This window comes from Typopeltis vanoorti, chromosome 21 (assembly GCF_054136105.1).
Source record: "Typopeltis vanoorti isolate ZY-2024b chromosome 21, IOZ_Tvanoo_1.0, whole genome shotgun sequence".
In the NCBI taxonomy this organism is placed as follows: Eukaryota; Metazoa; Arthropoda; class Arachnida; order Uropygi; family Thelyphonidae; genus Typopeltis; species Typopeltis vanoorti.
Genome location: NC_143569.1, coordinates 59,310,824 through 59,330,641, shown reverse-complemented (window position 1 = coordinate 59,330,641; position 19,818 = coordinate 59,310,824). Strand labels below are relative to the sequence as shown.

General features: G+C 35.7%; 1 protein-coding gene across 3 annotated transcripts in view; it reads left to right on the top strand.

Annotated features, from left to right (window-relative positions):
* Positions 1–19,818, top strand: part of sn (fascin domain-containing protein singed) — a 143,379-nt gene that overhangs the window by 90,539 nt on the left and 33,022 nt on the right. For all 3 annotated transcript variants that reach the window (XM_090411015.1, XM_090411014.1, XM_090411013.1), the window contains exon 3: positions 15,536–15,692. In XM_090411015.1, coding sequence (XP_090267141.1) covers positions 15,536–15,692 — 157 coding nt within the window. The remainder of the gene's footprint in view (positions 1–15,535; positions 15,693–19,818) is intronic.

Genomic DNA, 19,818 nt, shown 5'->3' with positions numbered 1-19,818 from the left:
GCTGATTATTATCGCCATCGTCTTAAGATCAAGGCCATCGTGGCATTGTTTTATTTCCTTGTTATTCAAACCGGAAATTCCCTCATATCATTTTCCAGTCTGTTTACTTTCTAGGTTCAAGCTGTGGGAAATGTCCATATGCTTATGACTATATGGACATAAATTATGTGCATACGGCTCCTAAAAATAGACCCGCAAGGAAGGAAAGATAATTGCCAATGTTTTTTTTTTTTTTAAATTACTGTACAGCACCGACTCGTTTGAGATTTTCTTTCAATATTGAGAATGTACTTTTACATAGATTCATGGAATCTTGTCACACCTTCTACCGTATTTACACATTGTGACGTAACATACGTCACAATGTGTAAATATTCACAGATGAATACTTGCGTGTTTATTGAATTGCTACTCCATCAGGAAAACTGCAGATCGAATAAGGAAGAAATAACTTCCTTGTCTTCAACTTTTTGATAAGCAAGGGGGTGGAAAATTAATTGACAGCGTTTCTGGCAAGTATATTTTGACTATCTGGCATAATATGCGTTTATTCAGCATTTTCTTTACGTATTACGTATTCATAATTTCCAAGGAAAGGGTTTCAGGTTGTTTTGAAAATACAGTGAAATGTAGTTAGCGAAAATTCTTATTCGCAGAAAATAACTAAGCTTAAGGTATATAAAGATTAAATAAAACCCCTCTTTTTGAATTGACTATCTGGTAATGTTTAGTCATACGTATACAAACTTGAAGATATAATCCTTATTTCTGTTAGAGCAATTTTCTTTTCTATGATACATTTTATAGAAATGTAACCCTAAAAGTTCAATGAGTACTCAATTTCATTTGCCAGCGATTTCTCTCCGTTAGCATCGTACTGTTAGGATTTAAGAAATGATTCCACAGCTATCTGCACATTCAGATTCAAACGTTAACGCGCTATCGATTTATTCCTTAACCACTGATATTCAAAAAAAAAAAAAAAAAAAGTAAGCGCACTCGTTACAGTGAATGGTATAACAGAATTCCTAACGAGAAATGAAAAAGGCACGGGCTGTTTTTAAAGAATTTTATTTATCTTAATTTGACTGTAATAAAAGTAGAATAGGAAAAATGATTTGAAGTAAGTGCTTTTCATCATTTGTAGTAAAATAACGATATGCTGGGAATTCAAAGATTTGAAGACCCACGAAGAAGGCTATTTACTCTGTACTAAAGAACTACCACTACATGATACTAGTTAAAAAAAAAAAAAAAAAAAAAAAAAAAAAAAAAAAAAAAAAAAAAACCGTATACATATAATCTTCCCAAACCAAGAGGCGATTCAATTAGGCTACTGACTTATACATTCTATTTCAGAAAATCCCGTATGGTTCGAAACAATTCCTGCTAGTAGGTGGGGCACGTACCAGAACATGCAGTCAAGTTTTTTTTTTAACTTGATGTGATATCAACAGTCATGTATGGTGGGATAATGTTTCACCATCGCTTACTGTAAATGGTCTTGGGAGGAATCCCAGATGTGATTATGAAATTACAAGACCAGAAGAAATGCAGTACACCGTATTCACCGAAACACTTTTTCTATTTCCGTGGTCAAGTTGAATAGTCTTTGCCATCCAGGTATGGATGTTTGTAATTTCTTTAGCTGGCAAACTAATTTCATTACCCAGTGTGAGCACCCTGCTTATCCGTCTAAAACTTGTGAATAAGTTCCATGCTTAGTCTCCAGTGCAATGGTTCAGGATTATCTAATCCTTAGTCCTCCGATGGAACTGAATGTGAATGTTGATGGATTGACATACAAAATGATTTGTAGATCTTGATAGAGCTAAGTGCAAACGGTAGATTGCATACTGAATAGATATTCACTGACGTAGGCAGTTTTGAAGAAATTGAGTGCTATAATCATTGTGGTTTCGGCAGACTATAGGATTCTGATATAGGTCGGCTGCTTCAAAATTCAGCGGTATCGGAAACTAAAATTATTCCTGATGGGTGGACTAGTCGGAAGAACGACTACGTCGGTTAATCCTGGATTCGAACACCGCCAAAAAATATTTTAGTATTTTCAGTTAGATATCAGTCTGCTCCTTGTAATGGACAGGAATTTCTAATTCTCAAGAATGCCTTCTGGAGCAGTTGCCTCATTTTATGGATATCACTGCAGATGATTTTTGTGCAATTTTATTTCTTCTTGTAGAGTTGCTTAATTGATCAATTGGTTCTTGCAGCCACAATTCTTGTTAGTCGGTTCCTGTGTTGCAGCTGAATATTCTAGCGAAAGTGGCAAAAACGAAAAATTTAAAGTCTCTGTTGTCTAGATATGTTGATGTGCAAAGTTTGAAGACTTCTTTTCGGATACTCAACATCGCAGGTCCCTCTTGTAGTTATTAGCCCACTGACGGACCGTCCTATGCAGATAGTGATGCGATATGTCAATTGCTTACAGCATACTAATTTCAGGATATGCAGTTTCAACAAGGCCACAAATTTCCCTTTATGCCATTGTATTTGACAGAAGAAATGAGCCCCCGTAACTCATTTGGTTTCGACGATGCCTTTCGGTCAGAAAGACCAGAGTTCGAATCCCGTCTAGGACGGGAAGAACTGTTTTTCCATTCCGCAAAGCAGGCAAATCGGCCATTAGAACACACGCAATTAACAGACATAATAACTGGCATCATAGCCTGAGTTGCTTTGGCCATAAATCCAAACTTTAAAAATCTCCCACTATGAAATTTGCATAACTTTTGAATGCCATTTTCGTCAATCTGATTTTATTTTTCAGAAGAAAACGAAATTGTAATATTTGGCACTTCTATATTTTGCATTGTTTCATGAAGTTGGTGATTTCAAACGTTTAGATTTGTATATATTTTAAATATACAGTACTCGACACGATTAACTTCAAGTACTGTGTTAAAATAACGTCATTGATATTATAGTTACCGTATTTTTTTTTTTTTAATCCAGTGAAATTCAACGATTTCATAAATCTACAGATTAGCTCAATAGGCTAGTTGTAGGTGTTTGTATTAAGTAGGACCAGTAGGTATCGATCCGTGTCCTCAGTATGGGGATGATTTTTAGAAACAGTTAGATGATTCTTCTTGAAAGGACAGTTCCCAATTGTTCAAGAGAAGGAATAAAGAATTAGAACTAGGGTTTACCGAAACTTTTCATAAGTACGCCGAAGTTAGTTCTTACAGAACTAACTAGTAGGAATTAATACAATAATAAATCATTAATAAAATGAAATATTGCAACAGCTCTTTTAAATAATTTATCAGAGCTGTTTGAATTTACTTGTTTTAAGCCTGCTTCCAGTGGTTTTCAAAACCATATGGCAGTTTACTACATTTCAAGTGGGAATAAGACTACAGTGTTTCCTACACATTCTAATCTTGCTGCTTGATTGTAAATCCTGAAATTAGCTTTCGTGTTGCATTCTGCTATTTGCTTTATCGATTAATTTCCAGTGGCTGACAGACAGCGTAAATTTGACTTTTTCCTAAGTAAACAAACTGTACTTATCTCGCCAACATCCCCTGTTGATATAACCATCTCATAACGATACCGGCATAAATTAGTTAGCAGATTTTGCTATTTCGGTATAACTAGCGAAAGAGTCCTTATGAGAACCCTTCAACGGAAGGTGGGTTAGCCAGTCTCATACAAAAGTGGTTTCCATCCCCCCCCAAAACAGACAAAACACACGCTTAAGACGGTACATTGGCCTCATAGCCTTACCTGCTTCACCCGTAACTCCAAATACATCTATCAATTTAGTTTCATAATGGAAAGTATAAAACGGTGGCTCAAATTGATTGTCCTTAAATGGGTTTGAAACTTTTAACTGCCCCATCTTCACAGGCTCATCTATGTTTCTCACATCAGACAGCATCACATTTGATTTGACGTTACCTTTCGAAATTTCCAGAAATTGATTTCCATTTTTCTAAATTAATAACTTTGCCGTTTTGAAATCTGTAACATTTCGGATTTCAAAAAATCAAAGAAAATGGGAACTGCAGTATCAATGAAAATTGCACTATGGGAGTTAGAGGGTTTAAGCACTGTACCAGCCTTGATGTGTAATACTTTCAAAGGTACAATTCACATCCATGTAATTATGGAATGATGTGACGTGTCCACTGAAGCCAATATAACCTTTGGATAGTATAAAAAAAATATGGGTACTAAGCGTATTTTTGATTCCGTTTGGGTGATTAAAGGACCTCCAGACAATACTGTTTGATGCATTTATTAATTTAACAGTTATATTTAAATCTGTTATTGCTTGTAAGTATTCAGTTTTTTTAATCCGGACAAAGCACTACCAGGTTCATTTATCTAGTCATTCAACTAAATATGAACCAGCTAATTCTGTTTCATATTCAGTAAACCTTTTTTAATTGAAACCAAAATATAAATTTGATATTCGTGTTTGATATGAAATATACATTTATATTCATACTGGCATGTCTAACAAGATCGGAAGATCCATATAAATTCTAACTTCACTATAGAAAAGGTACAAGAAGTACTAGAATTTTTAGCATTTATAATCGATATTCATTGTCTGTAAACTGATCGTCATCGTGGTTATGAAGCTGCTGAAGACAATTGTATGACTGATTTAAATCAATTAGTGTTAATTACACGTGCCTCTTAGTAACTGTGGGTCCCTAAACAGGTTATCAGGCTTCCGAAATATCTTCTTTATTACAAGGCAAACTGTAGATTTTTATTTACTTGGAAAGGAACAGAAGGGCACAAAAGTCAAATCCCAAATTTGCGTTTTTCTGAATAAAGTTTTTATTTTAATATAATATATCAAATTTCGATTATTTCACATGCAGGAAAAGAGGAAGACTATGCTGGGCATTTAAAGCGAAAGACATGCTTGTAGTATTGCGCTCTCTCTCTCTCTCTCGATACAACGAAAAAATGTTTTTGAAATTCAGTTGGTTTAGTTAAGTGAGTAGCACCTCCAACGGAACAGGCTGTTGATTTGAATTCGTTAGCATGTATGCCTGAAAGACGATTCCCATTAGGCAGTAGAAAACCGCCATCTTGCTTATGGATTCCATCTAGGTCATCTATACTCGACTCACCCATGGCATACTAATGTGCTAATAGGTTTTATTGTGATTGTCATTAACATTTTAAGACGAGCATTATGAACTTAGATCTATATACTCGTTCAAAGTAGGCTTCCTGCAGAATTTATGGACAAAGAGTATCTACCAAAGAATTGCTTGGAAGAAAATGATGTTAGAGAATTTTTTGGTATTATCTAGTATCAATCCTACCCACGAAAGGTTTGATAACCTACTGGGCAGACTTACGCATTTTTTCCTCAAATTTGTCTTATTTTCAAACTTTGTTTTGTTTTTTTTTACAAAAAATTATGCGCAACATTCAACTATAAGGCTAAGGCCAGCGTATTATCTGTTAATTACACGTTCCCTTTATAGCTGTGCCTGCTTTATTGGATGGAAAAGCCAACGTTCCGTATGAAACCACGTCCGTAGAGCATTTGGAATAACGGCGCATTGAACCTTTTATGTATTTAAAAGACATTAGTTTTATTATCCGATTTTATCTCATCTCATTAACCGATGAATCATTAACATTTTCTATTAATGTTAGCCGTTTTCATACGATGGTATGAAAATGATGGTTATCAGGGGATCTCCCTGATAACCTGATGCTCACGCCCCCCCTCAAAAAAAAAAAGAAAAAAAAGTAACCTGCCAGAGAACACGATCAGTCAACAAAGATAGGATGGGCTTAAGTGAAAAAGAGCTACCGCTATGAATCCTGGGACTACATGGAAGTATGTAATAATATATTTTTATGGTGCTCTCATGTGAAAGTTCTAATTCTGGATTTTTAATTAAAACTCTAGATTTTAATATCTAGAATTTCGTGAATTCTGAATAGATCAAAATTCAGTTGACTGCTTCGAAAAGATGAACTGATCAGCGATTCTCCCTTTCGCTGTCATAAGTACCACCTCTTAGAAGGTTAAGAACGTCTAATGCATGATAATTGTAGCAATTAAGAGTTTTCTTATTTTTTTAACAAAATCCTGAACTGGTGTATACTGCAGCTTTATATACTTCACTATATTTTTATGTATGATAGGTAACATTTTTTTTCCAGGAAGAAATAAACCCACCAATATATATGTGTGTATTCCTGAGCTTCTACTCGGTTGTAATGGTACATTTAAAGAATAAATATTTAATGACTTAAACCGAGATAAAATATGTAGTTTTAATGAAAATGATACTAGTTTCAGCCTTCTTCAGGTATCCACTAAAGGTAGAACACAGTAATAAAAATTGAAGTTACAAAAAAACTGAGAATTACAGGCAAAAAATGCAATACATAATTGACACAAAAAAAACGTTGTATTTTTCAAGTTGTTCTATCTAACGCGCTATTATTTGTTGCATGCGAGCTTGCAAGTTCTCGTGAACGCCAGTATTGAACAACTGCAACATGGCTATCAGGGATGTTGTAACTTAAATTGTTGTTCAGATGTTCAAGATTAAGGAGGATTTCCCTGCACTCCATGATTTTCCTTTCAAACTCATCACTACAGCGAAAAATGTTTTCGGATTTATCCCAGCAAACTGAGTGACTCTGTAGATCATCATGAGGATTGTTTGAGAAAAGAACATAAAATCTCTATATACAGAAAACCCACTCATACCAACAGATATCTGCACCGTCAATATCATCACTTTCCACAGAAAAGCTCGAAACTATTTCTACCTTAGGACACAGAGTACCCTCTCTTTTAAATGAACCAGATGAGCTCAAAAAAGAAATTAACCACCTTTCTCTTATCTTTAAACAAAATGGATATTCTGAAAAAGCGATTAAGAAATTTCTTCTGGATCCTCCTAGGCAGTGTACTACGGAAACTACTGCATTTTAAAGGTAGCATCTCAATACCTTACATTAGCCAATTTATTGGAGACTGAACTAATGCAAGGCATTGAGATGCTACCTTTTAAAAGCAGTAGTTTCCGTAGTTCACTACCCTAGTAAAAAGGGCACTCCCAAACAAAAATAGCCATAAAAATTAATATTTATTTAGAACAGTAACATGGACATTTTTCCAGAAATAAAACCTATTTTAACTGTTTTGGTGTCTGTTGGCACTGTTTTATTTCTTTCATTTACAAAGAAAACTATACATTCTGAAATATTTAGATAATTCAGATTACATAATTTCACGAGTCTTGGCAAATCCATATCACCAGGACTAGCCGCAGGCAGCCACTTAGCATTTCAAAATCTACCTCATACACTGCTTGGCAAGAAGTAAACGGACACCCCATCATACCATGTATCGAGTCACGTGTTTGTAGCCGGTATAAATTGGAAGAATGATGCTCTCAAGTGTGCAACTGTGTCCGGGGGAAATTACTCCGAGAAGGAAACTAAGTTTTTGAAAGAGGCGTTGTGATAGGATGCCATTTTGCAGGCCTATCTGTTCAGCAAATTGGGCCATTCCCAGGTCAATCAGTGATACCATACTGATATGTAAGCGCAGGAAGTCAACTGCAAGTGCTACCCGCAGTGGGCGACTCACCACAATCATCGTAGAGTACTACGAAGGATATGTTAAAAAAAAAAAAAAAAAACCGCCATTCGTGGGCTGGGCCGACACATTGAATTTGGAGTTCTGGGTATCGACTGGAAACGAATCTGCACAGTCTTGAGGTGAAGGGACGTCTGACCCACAACAGTCCAGGACCTCACTACATGCTTACAGAAAGAAGTCGAAAATTCCCATTCATCGCCATCGTACGCTTGTGGAAAGCCCCCCCCCCCCCAGGATTTTTGCAGTCATCGCAACGTCAGGTCTTACATCTTAAAGGGGACGCCCAATCTGTTTGTTCATCACACTATGGTGTACGTTGTCTTCTTTACAAGCAGTGTATGTGCTAATTATGTGTATTCTGTTTATCAAATCAACGATATAGATCTAGTTGAAATTTCCTGACTAGCACTTGCTACAGCATCTCGACTCCAAAAGAAATGACTTAATTGCGGTCATTCAGGGTTCAGGAGTGAGAGTTTTGCTTTAGGAACGTCTCGCAAAAACCACCTCTAGTTGACTGACAAACGACTGATGCATTGTTGCTTCATGGTTTTAAATGGATCGACATTAATGCTCAGCGTACTGCAGTTATCTAACCATTCCCATTCACCGAAACTTTCTTATAGAAATAAAACTATTCAAGTGTGCAATAAGAATAAATCAAGATCATATGTCAGCTTTTGAACTGTGCCGTTATTCGAGATGAGAAGCAGTCAACATGCTTAAACCCAGTTTCCTTTAGTCGTTTCTAAAACTCTTTACTGATCTGATTTTCAACGAAAACTTGACCAAATGACACGTGTTTCTGTACCGGCTCAAATTATTGCTTCACTTTTGCCGAACTTTCAGCTATTTTGAATCAAAATGAAGATTTGCTATGTCGTCTCAAGACGCAACTTGAGCTGTTTGTTTCCTACTTTTCCTTCGACTCAATCTACTACAGTGTTCCAGCTAAAACTTTTTTCAGAGGAAAGGCTTCTAAAAAAAACTTGCTACTTAATTACATTTTAACTATAAAAGGAATAATAGTTCATGTTATGGAAATTTGTCGATCTCTCTGAATTTCTTACTGATACTTTTTAAACCAGGAGAAATAAGAATTTCAAGCGGATTGACATTGCTATATTTAATTTCATGCTTTACACATTGTCTAAATCTAATAGTCTAAACATCCAATTTCTAGCATTTTAATCATTTTTACTAGTAAACACCACTGTTACAAGATTAGCTCATGAAATAACCTAAAAACCTTTCGCGGTTTTTAAACTGCGACCAGAGGATTTCTTTATCTAGCGAATTGCGAAGTTGTATATAAATGTTGAAGAAATTGTTTTAACGATTCCATTCTTTTATACAAATCAGTTTTGGAGCACGAATTTAATTTTCCAAAGGAAGAAAAATCGTATTCGTAAAAAATGTATCTGTTGAAACATTTATGACAAAATGTATCCTACCTAATAACTTCCTCAGCAAAATAGATTTGCAAGGAATTTTTTTTCTTTGCAAATCGACATAGCCATGAAAAACGCTTGTTTTTCACATCTAGGGTTGCCGTTTCTTTGTTGTGTGCATTTTTAATTTAAAAACTGTTTTTCCCAATCCACTAAAATACGTGCAGCAGTCAACATTTAAACATCTGAGCGCTAAACTGACTCATTGGTCACTTATACCCCTCTACTACCAGTTGGGTGTGCTTTTGCCTTAAATAATTGCAATCTACACATTCAATTCTAATGTTAAGAATTCGCTCTTCAGTGCTCCATAGAACTAGAATACCGAACGTGTACCATATTAGCGTGAATATTTTGAATACATGAATTTCCATTTTTCCTTCGTTTATTAGGAATTATTACTAAGAATTGTAAGGCTTGAGAATAACATGTACTGAAAGATGGACAAATGGATGCTAGAAAGGATCAAATCAATGGAACTTTCAGGCTTCTTAAGGATATTAACAGAAGAAAGTTGAAATACTTGAGACACGTTGAAAGGACTTCAGAGTAATAAAAGGTAAAATTCCTGAAAAAAGAGCAAGGGAGATAGACCGTCACTGAGATGGATGGACGGTGTCTGGAGTGACTGATCTCTAGAGAGTTGAAGCCTCCAGAAAAGCATACAGCAGGACTACATGACGAGGCCTGGTGTGGCACATCAAGCACCTGAGTGACCATAGGGCATCGGATGTCCAGATGGATGGATTACTACCAAAGAACGAAGTCTTGTTACGACTTGCTCTTCCTATTTAATCTCTTATATCATCAGTGAATTTTGTTTTAAATCCGGCTTTCGTAGGTCCCACCAACGAAAGGTTCTAAACATGGAGGAACATTACTCCTGTGGCCAGGGTAAGGATTTTATTTTTAGCTTGAGTAATTTTTTACATAATCTAGAGACCTAACATGAAACCTTTTCTAGCCACTTCGGGCCTCCAATAAAGCGGAGTGATAATTTCTCACCCCCAAAGCAATCACCAAGATCTCTGCTCACTGGGATTTGAACCCGCAACATGTTCGTTGGAAAGCGGATACGTTAACCTCTCGGCCAACTGTGACGGCCAAGACAATTAAATTGTTCATTGTGACCAAAACTGAAATTGAATATACACACTTAATGTGAGCCCGTTATACGAAATCACATTTAATGGTTTTTCTGTCCACCCCCTTCTTTCTTGTGATGTTATGTTTACAGTAATTTTTTTAATATTAATGATTTATCGTGATTACTAAAAAGTTTGAAAAGACTTGAAAGCTTAATAAATGAAATTTGTGGATTTCATTCCCCGTTTTGTTTGTAAAACAGGAAATGGAAATTAGACATTGGCACATCATGCTGTTATGTATTTTTATTTTTGTAATCTTACTTTAATTCTCTAACTTAGTTTTGCTTTTCAACAAAAAAAGAAATGAATCTAAATAGCTAAATTGTATTGTACAGTACTGTGAAAGGTTTTAAATTTAAGTTTTCTCCAGCATTTTAATATATATACAGTGTGTGTGTGTGTGTGTGTGTGTGTGTGTGTGTATATATATATATAAAACAGCTGAAATGTTTTATTTCGTAAATGATTAGAGGCATTTCGCATAAAATTAACAGCTGAGGGTATAATTCTAGATTTTCTTACTTTTGCATCGTATATTGAAGGTACAAAATTCATACAAGTCAAATGCAAATATTAAGCTCCTTGAGTTAATAAAAACGCCTTTTCGCGTGCGATTTATTTTTGAAATCGTCACGTTAAAAAGCAAACTTTGAAATGGTAAAAATGACAAGGCATAAATATTTCATTAGCAGTAAACCATGATCAAGTCAATAGGATTAAGGGTGAAGTAGGCTAACCAATCGTCTGGCGTAATTCTGTCAGCGTGTGTTAGATCATCTCGCGGGTTATGGTGCATGCTGCTATTTTAGGGTAAGAGGGGGAGAGCGAGAAATTTTCGCCGCCTGACCAGACAACACAGAAACCTAGCGGCGGTAAGTGACAGATGCTACGAATGAGTCACGATCTGCTGGTGATGTCTGGAGCATGTTAAGCTCGGCCTTGCTGCGAGAGATGACTGAGTCACGTGACTACGTGCTAGAGGTATGGGGAGGCCGTTCGCAGCGTTTGTAAAACATGCTACATAAGTTACCTCTATATAAATAGGAGGAGCTAATGATCCAATTCAGACAATGATTCTTGAACGTAAATAATGAATCTCCAGTAGCCGCCTTCCATAAAGGATTGGGATCGTACCACAAATTTAATGTCACGTACTTCGGGTACATAATTTCCAGTGATCTGTGCATTCACTAATTGTGTGTGTGAAGGGGAGTATCAGTAATCCAGATTGCAGGTTCATCGAAATCCTTTAATTCTTTATCGCTTTGTTCTGCAGCAAAACAGGAAAAAAAAAAAATTAAAAATATCCTCTGAGAAGCAATGTCTACCCACGAAAATATCATTATCGATAGATTGGCTAAAGCATTTTGAAATTAATTTAATATGACCAAATTCACGGGGGGAGGGAATGTTAGCGTAAGCGCATTTATTCAGTCTTGCTAAATACCGTGTTGCGTTTTCTAAAACGAATCAACGTCTTCTGAACTCGGAGATTTTTTTTTCTTGAGGTAACAAGCAAATCGGCTAGAACACATTCGATTAATGGCCAATACATTGACCTCAGATGGGCTGTAATCCGGGCAGTTTTTTTTTCCTCTGCGACATTCATAGTGCAAACCCATAGGTTGGAGTCTCCCTGCTCCCCGCTTGGTTACGAAGCAAATCAATGTATTTCCTTGGCCGGCAAACTCACCAGATTTAAACCCCATTAAGAATTTGTGGGAAATTATGAAGAAACGTCTTCAAGAAGTCGCCCCAAGAGACAAAAATGAACTTATTTCTAGTCTGCAGACCATATGATTGGGATCGTACCGTATGGTTTTTTTTTTTTTTTTAAAGCCAAAAAGGGGGAAAAAAAAAGATTGCGAACCGCTAGTAAATAATATGCCCAACCGTTTACGAACGGTTATGAAAGCTAAGGGGGATAAAACTAAGTACTTATATCATGTTTCCTTTGATTGTAATTTTTGTGCATTTATTTTCGCATAATTCTAATATTTTGATTTTGAACCACGTTAAAAATTATTCTAATTTTGTGAATGTTTTCAAATAAGTTTTTTTATTTATATTACATTTGTGTTTACATGGTAGATATATTCTACAAAGTACGTAGATTTAGATTATGCTAATTCATATTTGGTAATAACGATTGTCTATGCAATAAATTATTTAGATTATGCTTAGATTATGATTTAGATTATGCTAATTCATATTGGTAATAACGATTATTTTCTATGCAATAAATTATAATTGAAATAATTCAAGACATTTTCTTTTGATTATTCTAATTTTTTGATTCGGAGGTGTAAGATTTTCATCCCACACATCAAATTACCAGGAAACACTTTCATTTTACAGAGAATATACTGTAAAAAGAAACCGCAACTTAAGAATTTCATTAATTCTTTTATAACATGCCTTTTTACTGTTGTTTCTAGTAGAAATCACTTAAAATCTTGGGTGAATGAAGAAATTTTCTCATTTTTAAGCCCCCCCCCCCCAAAAAAAAAGAGAACATGCATGTATTGTAACATGATTGGGCAGAATCATCCTTAATTCTGCCAGATAGCCTTCGACATTAATGCTCAAAATATTGAGTTTTTAGGGAGGCTTCTTGTTCAGTTTTTAGAGGAGAAATCGAATACACAATTCGTATTACTAAGCTGAAGGTAACCAAACCATTAAGTATAAAGAAATTGACATGCGAGTAGCGGCTTAGTTTACGTTGAGCACAAAACATTTCAGTCGAGCCTTTCTAGTGGACTAACTACGCATATTTCCTTGCATTAAACTGCATTTTAAGTAATAGCATGATTCATTTCGCGTTTTGATTAGGTTCTCGTCTGGTCACCAATATGGGTCCCAATAGGGTAGTTCACAGATAACCTGTAGGCAGTGTGGATAGAGCCTCGCTAACATTTTTAATCTACCCCCCCTCCCCCCAAATATTGGATTTCAATTAAAAAAGATTGCGGAAGCATTCCAAATATCCATAATTCTAATACTTCCGCAATAGTTAAATAGAAGCACTGGATCACCACCGAATTGCTTCGCCTTCAATTCCGATGTGCTGTTACCTTGACCATTTTGCATCCACATAAGACGTCCTCGCCTTTATTGCTGTTCGTATTTTTAGACTTTCAATTTCGAAAAAAAAAAAAAAAAAATCGTAAATATACAACACATTAATGCTTGAATTTTTGTAAGTTATATATTGGGCACTTTGGACAAAGACTTCTGTGTGCAGAAAATGACCGAAGCATTTAATGAAGGCTGTTCCGACCTATATCTTACCGAACTATGCGCAGGGAATTGAAACGGATCGGTATTGGCAGTAGCATTCCTACATGGAAACCTGATTTCTGCGAAGTTTTCAATTTAGTGGCCAGTGTGTGTGTATTTCACGTGTTGAACTTCAGGTTTTATGTACATATTGCATTCAAATATTCTGCGAATCCAGTAAAATCTTAGATTGCTTTTTTATTACCGTATATGTGACAGTGAATGAGTTTAAGGCGAGGTATGATAGATACTGTATGAATGTCAAATAGTTGTGATGAATATGATTTGGGGCCTCCCTCGATGAGTTTAATGACTCCCTGGAGTTGCCCGTAATAATAGTAATGTCTGCGTATAAGACGACTCTCAAATACTACAGAAAATCCCTCGAAATCATGGTTCGTCTTATACGGCGAGTATAAAAAGGGAAGCTTAATTTCTTGGATGAATATTTGGGTAGTTACAATACATCGTTATATAAGAAAATAGGCAGTGTTTATAAACAAATCAGATTAATTTTTTGTTACATCTATTGTAATATTTTATAATGTAAGTCTCAAAAACAATTATTAACCTCAAATTTTCATGTTAATTTTCTTCATCTGTTGAAAATAGTTCTTCATGATCATTGTTTAAATGATCATGTGAATCCCAGTTCGAATCCGGTGAATTGATTTCGTTTTCATCGTCATCAGTTTCCCACAACAGATAATCTTCCGTACCATCCATAAGATTAGAAATACCACACTTTTTAAATTATTTTTACTTTATTCCATGCTTGATCACAAAATTGCAGAACATACCAAGTGATGCAGCGCGCATAGATTCACCGTTTGTAAATGATTTTTCACCAGTCAACATCCAATTCTACTCTTTTCGCATGTGATCTTTAAATGGTTCAAGTATATGTCTAGTGGTTGTTCCACTGTTTTATTGCTTATCATATCAAAGCTTATAGGTTGACAATTGAAATTTATGTTCTTGTCTCAAATGAATAATAAATTTATGGAAACTGGTAAGTTTGTGGTTCAGATCTGCTGGTAGTTTTTGAGCAATTTTCGTCTTTTGTCGTATTACCAGATTTTGTCTATTCATAAAATATTACACGATCATGAAGTAGCTTGAAATTCTATACTTTCATTCGGATTGAATCTTGACCATTTTAATGCATATGCTCTAATAATATTTCTTGTAGCAAGATAACCATTCTGCTTTTGTTGGAACACCCATTCTGCAACGTGGTTTTCCAGTTGGGGCAATCGGGTGATCCCCGTTCTCATCGCACATTTTTTCTTTGGCAATTTTAAAAAAAAATCTTCTTTCTTCTTCCACTGTCTTACCATCTTCTCGGTTATGTCAGACTTTCTTGCAGCAGCACAGTTATTAGTTTGCTTTGCCATTTCAATTACTCTTATTTTAAATCGAGCTTCATACTTTCTTCGTTTTGTTACTGGTGTTCCATGATTTTAAATGATAACAGTTTTAATAATCCTAAAATTTAAAAAACAATGCAAACTTAATAATTAATATTGGGGCTAATCACTTTTAATTAGGATAATTCGTGTAAATACTAAATCTATGCTATGCAAAAAATAACGGATATATTAATGCCTAACGTCGCATTAATACAAGAAGAAATTGGGTGTGTGTGTGTGGGGGGGGGGTCGTCTTATACAATCGACATAAGCCTAAAATTTAGGCCTCGTCTCATACGCCGACATATACGGTAATCAGGTTGAATACAAATGTAAGACTACCCTTTGAAATCATCTATGGTTTGTTTCTTGAATGAAGTAAACCTTGCTAGAAACGCTCAACAGAAAATCTACGGACTGAGGAAACGCTTGGTTGGAGATTAAATATTATCCCATTTTCAAAAGGTATATTTTTTAAGGCTGCCTTATGGGGAACAGGTTATGGGAACACTGCTCTGTGGTTATTGAACTAAGTTTAATTTAGTTTCTCTCGTGCTTTTATTATAATATAAAATTGTTGTGTGATTTACAAAATGTGATTTTTAATTCTAGGAGTTGATGTTACTGCCAACCAAGATGAAATATCGGACCATGAGACATTTCAGCTGGAATTTGATAATGCCACCAAACGGTGGTATATTCGTACTATGCAGGATAAATACTGGACCCTAGAAAGCAGTGCTGGCATTCAAGCTAATGCAACCAAAGGGTAATTAAAGTTTTTCTTATTTTAGTTTAAACCAGAATTATTCTAACACAGGTTTTTCACCTAGGGATAGTATTTCTGGTGATTTAAGGAAAGGATAATTTGGAAATCCTATGTACTCCATATCTCCAAGTAATGTGGCTGTCTCATACTGATTGATTATAATCTACCACCTGATACGTTTTTATGATATCAGTTTTTAAGCAAGAAATGAGCATGCTGTAAATAAGTTATACCAGTCGCAAAATAAGTCGGTCAAAAAATCACCACACTAAATCCCCCCCCTCCCCCCAGCTGTCAATTTATAATAATTTATGCACAGTCCATAGTCTAGCCATACGATTGTTTAATTCCACGTCACTAATATGTAGTCCTTGGACTCATCTGGGGAGGCTACTATACAATCCAATAAATGGATTTTTTTCTGTTAATTTCATATTTTTCTGGCGGTTTTGCCTGTTTACAAAAAACAATTTTTCAGGAGGAATAGGGCTGTTACGCCGGTCTCCGAATGAGGCTGACTCAGATTCCTTGTATCATGAGAATCTAACCGTTTTTTTTTTTCTCTCACTGTAGGACATATGTCGCACCATTCTCCCGATTGTACTACGAACACAGTTAATATTTTAATTGTTTAAGTATGAGAAATTTTCTTTTTGGATTTATTAATGGACCATAGTTCTTTATAAATATATACAGTCGTCGACAACTTTCGCCAGCTTAAGTCTGTCTGGCTTCTTCAGGACAAGAAATGGGTACACTAATGTCAAATGCTAAAAAAAAAAAAAAAAAAAAAAAACAGTTAAATTAAAATTGAAATGACGCGTAACATCAAGATCATGGAGTCTTAGTCATTGTTTGATCGCGTTTTATAGTTTTTCGCGAAGTTGAGTTCTGCTAAACAAGTGAATTTATTAAGCTTTTCCAAATGCCTTCTAGTATCATGCCTTGATTTCTGTTGAGATTGTCTCCTGTCTGGAGTACCACTGCAGCTTATTTAAAGTTGCTACATCTGAAATCTTCAATGTACGGCATGGAGCTGTTGTCCCAATCGATGGAGTGTTTCGAAATCGATAAATGATGGCCTGATCCTGAGATATGTTCTGTTGTTATTGACATCCCCTATATGTTCTTTTTTTTTTTTTTTTTTTCTCGGATTTCTAGGTAGATTGATCTTTGTGGTTTTTCATGGTTGGAGCTACATCTAATATATGATGGCCTATATAATTCAGTCCTGTGGACTGAATTATATAGGCCAAACGTCACGAAGCCTAGAAATACGAAAAAAAAAGAACATAGGGGATGTCAGCAACAACAGAACAGATACCCCAGGATTAGCCCATCATTTCTTGATTTCGAATCACTCCATCGATTGGGACAACAGCTCCATGCCGTACATTGAAGATTTCAGATGTAGAAACTTTAAATAAGCTGCAGTGGTACTCCAGACAGGAGACAATCTCAACAGAAAGCAAGGCATGATACTAAAAGACATTTGGAAAAGCTTAATAAATTCACTGTTTAGCAGAACTCAACTTCGCGAAAAACTATGAAACGCGATCAACAAACAATGACTAAGACTCCATGCTTTTGATGTTACGCGTCATTCAATTTTAATTTAACTGTTGTTACTTCATGCTTTTTTAACATTTGACGTTACCCATTTCTTGTCCTGAAGAAGCCAGACAGACTTAAGCTGGCGAAACTTGTCGAAGATTGTATATATTTATCAGTAACTATGGTCCACTAATAAATCCAAAAAGAAAATTTCTCATACCTGTGTAAAGGGACCAAATATTAACAATTATAATTTTAATTGTTTAAATTATGTCAAGGAGCGTGCTCATTACTTGATACCAAGAAATCGACTTATTACACGCCAATATGAATAAGACTATCTCGATTCCTGATCCTGCCTTCTCAGTTCCTAAGTTAAAGTTATGCAGTTATCTCATTCATTAAATCAGATTTGTTTTAAAAAAACTGCTTTGTTTTAACTTAATATGAAAAAATCGTATCAGATTTTTGCTAAAATTTAATCATCAACCAAGCATGATCTTCATTTTTGAAATCATTAATTCAAATGAGAAATGTAGTACCATCTCTGCATCATCAAAGACTGAGGTGGATTAGTTTGAAGTCTCTAAGAATTTTTCAGTCAGTGAACTTTGTACAGCCCTGGAAATTAACTGCCAGTTTTCATTGTTCGTTTTAATTTAAGTAAATAATCACTGCGGGAAAAATAATTATATTTTTACTTGGCAGTAAATTTGTCCCTTCCGAAATGAACATAATTTTGGACGGTGATTAGAATGATGTTAAAATAAAACTGTGCGAATATGAATTTAAGCTAAATGAAATGTTTAATGTGACTACTACTGTTATTCACTGAGGTCCATTGTTCGTGTAAGCTAGCTCGCACATATTAAGTTAGTTTCTTATAAACTTGAGTGTATTTGCTGTTCCGATAACTGCATGATAAAAGTAGGTGTCTTTTAACGTGTTCCTTATGGAACACATCATCTGGACGGGGGACGGAAAGCGCCGTTCAACAACGGTAACCTAAACTAGTTAACAATGTTAGTGGCCTTATTTTTTTAAATAATTAAGACTATAAATTACTGAAGTGTAATGCCACTCTTAAGTACGTTGATGTTTACGCTTATTTTCGTTTCCATTCCATTACCCCAGGCATTTTCAAATATAATTAGTCTTCAAATGGGCAAAACTTATTTGCATGCTATACTCGAATTTGTGATGAACTAACTGCTAACATAAATTAATTTATTTCATAATGCTAATTCATATAAAATCCCGTTATTTAGGTCTAAAGGAACGCTGCCTCTGCTCCCTTGTGGGAATAAAATGCGATAGAGGATTTTATTTCAGACCTCTGTACATTTTCTTAATTCATGTGAAAATCGGATTCTTGCCTGTCTCCAAAGAATTTATCACATTGTCTTATTTACAAGTCAAGATATCAGTGATACAGCTGTGCCAAAATCTGGTATCACCGAAACAGAACATTGGAGATCAATAAAGATGCCTTCCAACACATTTTCGCAACCTCAAGTCGTCATGACAACGGTAACCACGGTCAACCGTGTCGATAACCTTTGCTGACTCATCTGCGATGCATTTGAAAGGACTAAAGATTGTTTTTATATTATGTATGGTAGTATGATTAACAATTGATATGCATTAAGTTTCTTTTTCTTTTCTTTTAAAGCTAGTTGTAATTTTTTTAATATCAACCATGCACTTAAGAGCCCCCAAAAAACCTATAATACATATTCATAATGTAAGTCATTATGAATGTGTGTGTGTGAGGGGGGGGGGCGAACCAGTCAACGTGTTTCTTACACAGCTGGAAGTTGGTGTTTTTTCCGGGGGGGGGAGGCATGGGAAATGCTGATCCAAAGAATGGTTAGAGGGGACGAAAAAGGACGAGAGGTCAGATCAGTATGTGTATGGCTACTGGCCAGCATCCATATAGCTTGACTTCAAAATCGATTTTTTATATATGCTTCAGTGGCGGCCGGTGAAAATTTTAAGTGGGGGTGCTGCATAAACAAAAATAAATTTCTCCTCAGGGGCTCACTTTAGTGAGTACAGACGTGGAAAACCCGAGGTACCTGATGCTGGACCATGCCTTACTTAAGGTAATATACATGTTATATTATCTGTAGACTGGTTCCTCCCTTGCTTCTTTCTTTCTTCTCTTCTTGCTCCTTCCCCCGAATGCTATTAGAGTATTCGAGGGGAATCTTTCCTATTTTGCTGTATCATTTCGTCTTGTGCTAACAGGGCATTATCAAACACTGTAACATGATCAGGCCATCAAAAAATGTTCATACCGCATCGTCCATCGCGCGGGTTACCAAGGGACGCGTTCGAAAAATATGTTAGTCTCCCTTAGACACCATTCCTCAGCACTCTGTTAGAGAAAACTCCATCAATGGACCCACCACCCGTTTGCGCAAAGAAATGGTTCTGCAAAAGGACGGAAATGGCAACGACAACAGACTATGACTTTAGGCAACTGGAACATCTTCTCTCTGACAGGGAAGGAGTGGAACTGGTCGAGGAAGCCAAGCGCTACTGGCTAGACTTAGTCGGGCTTTCTTCG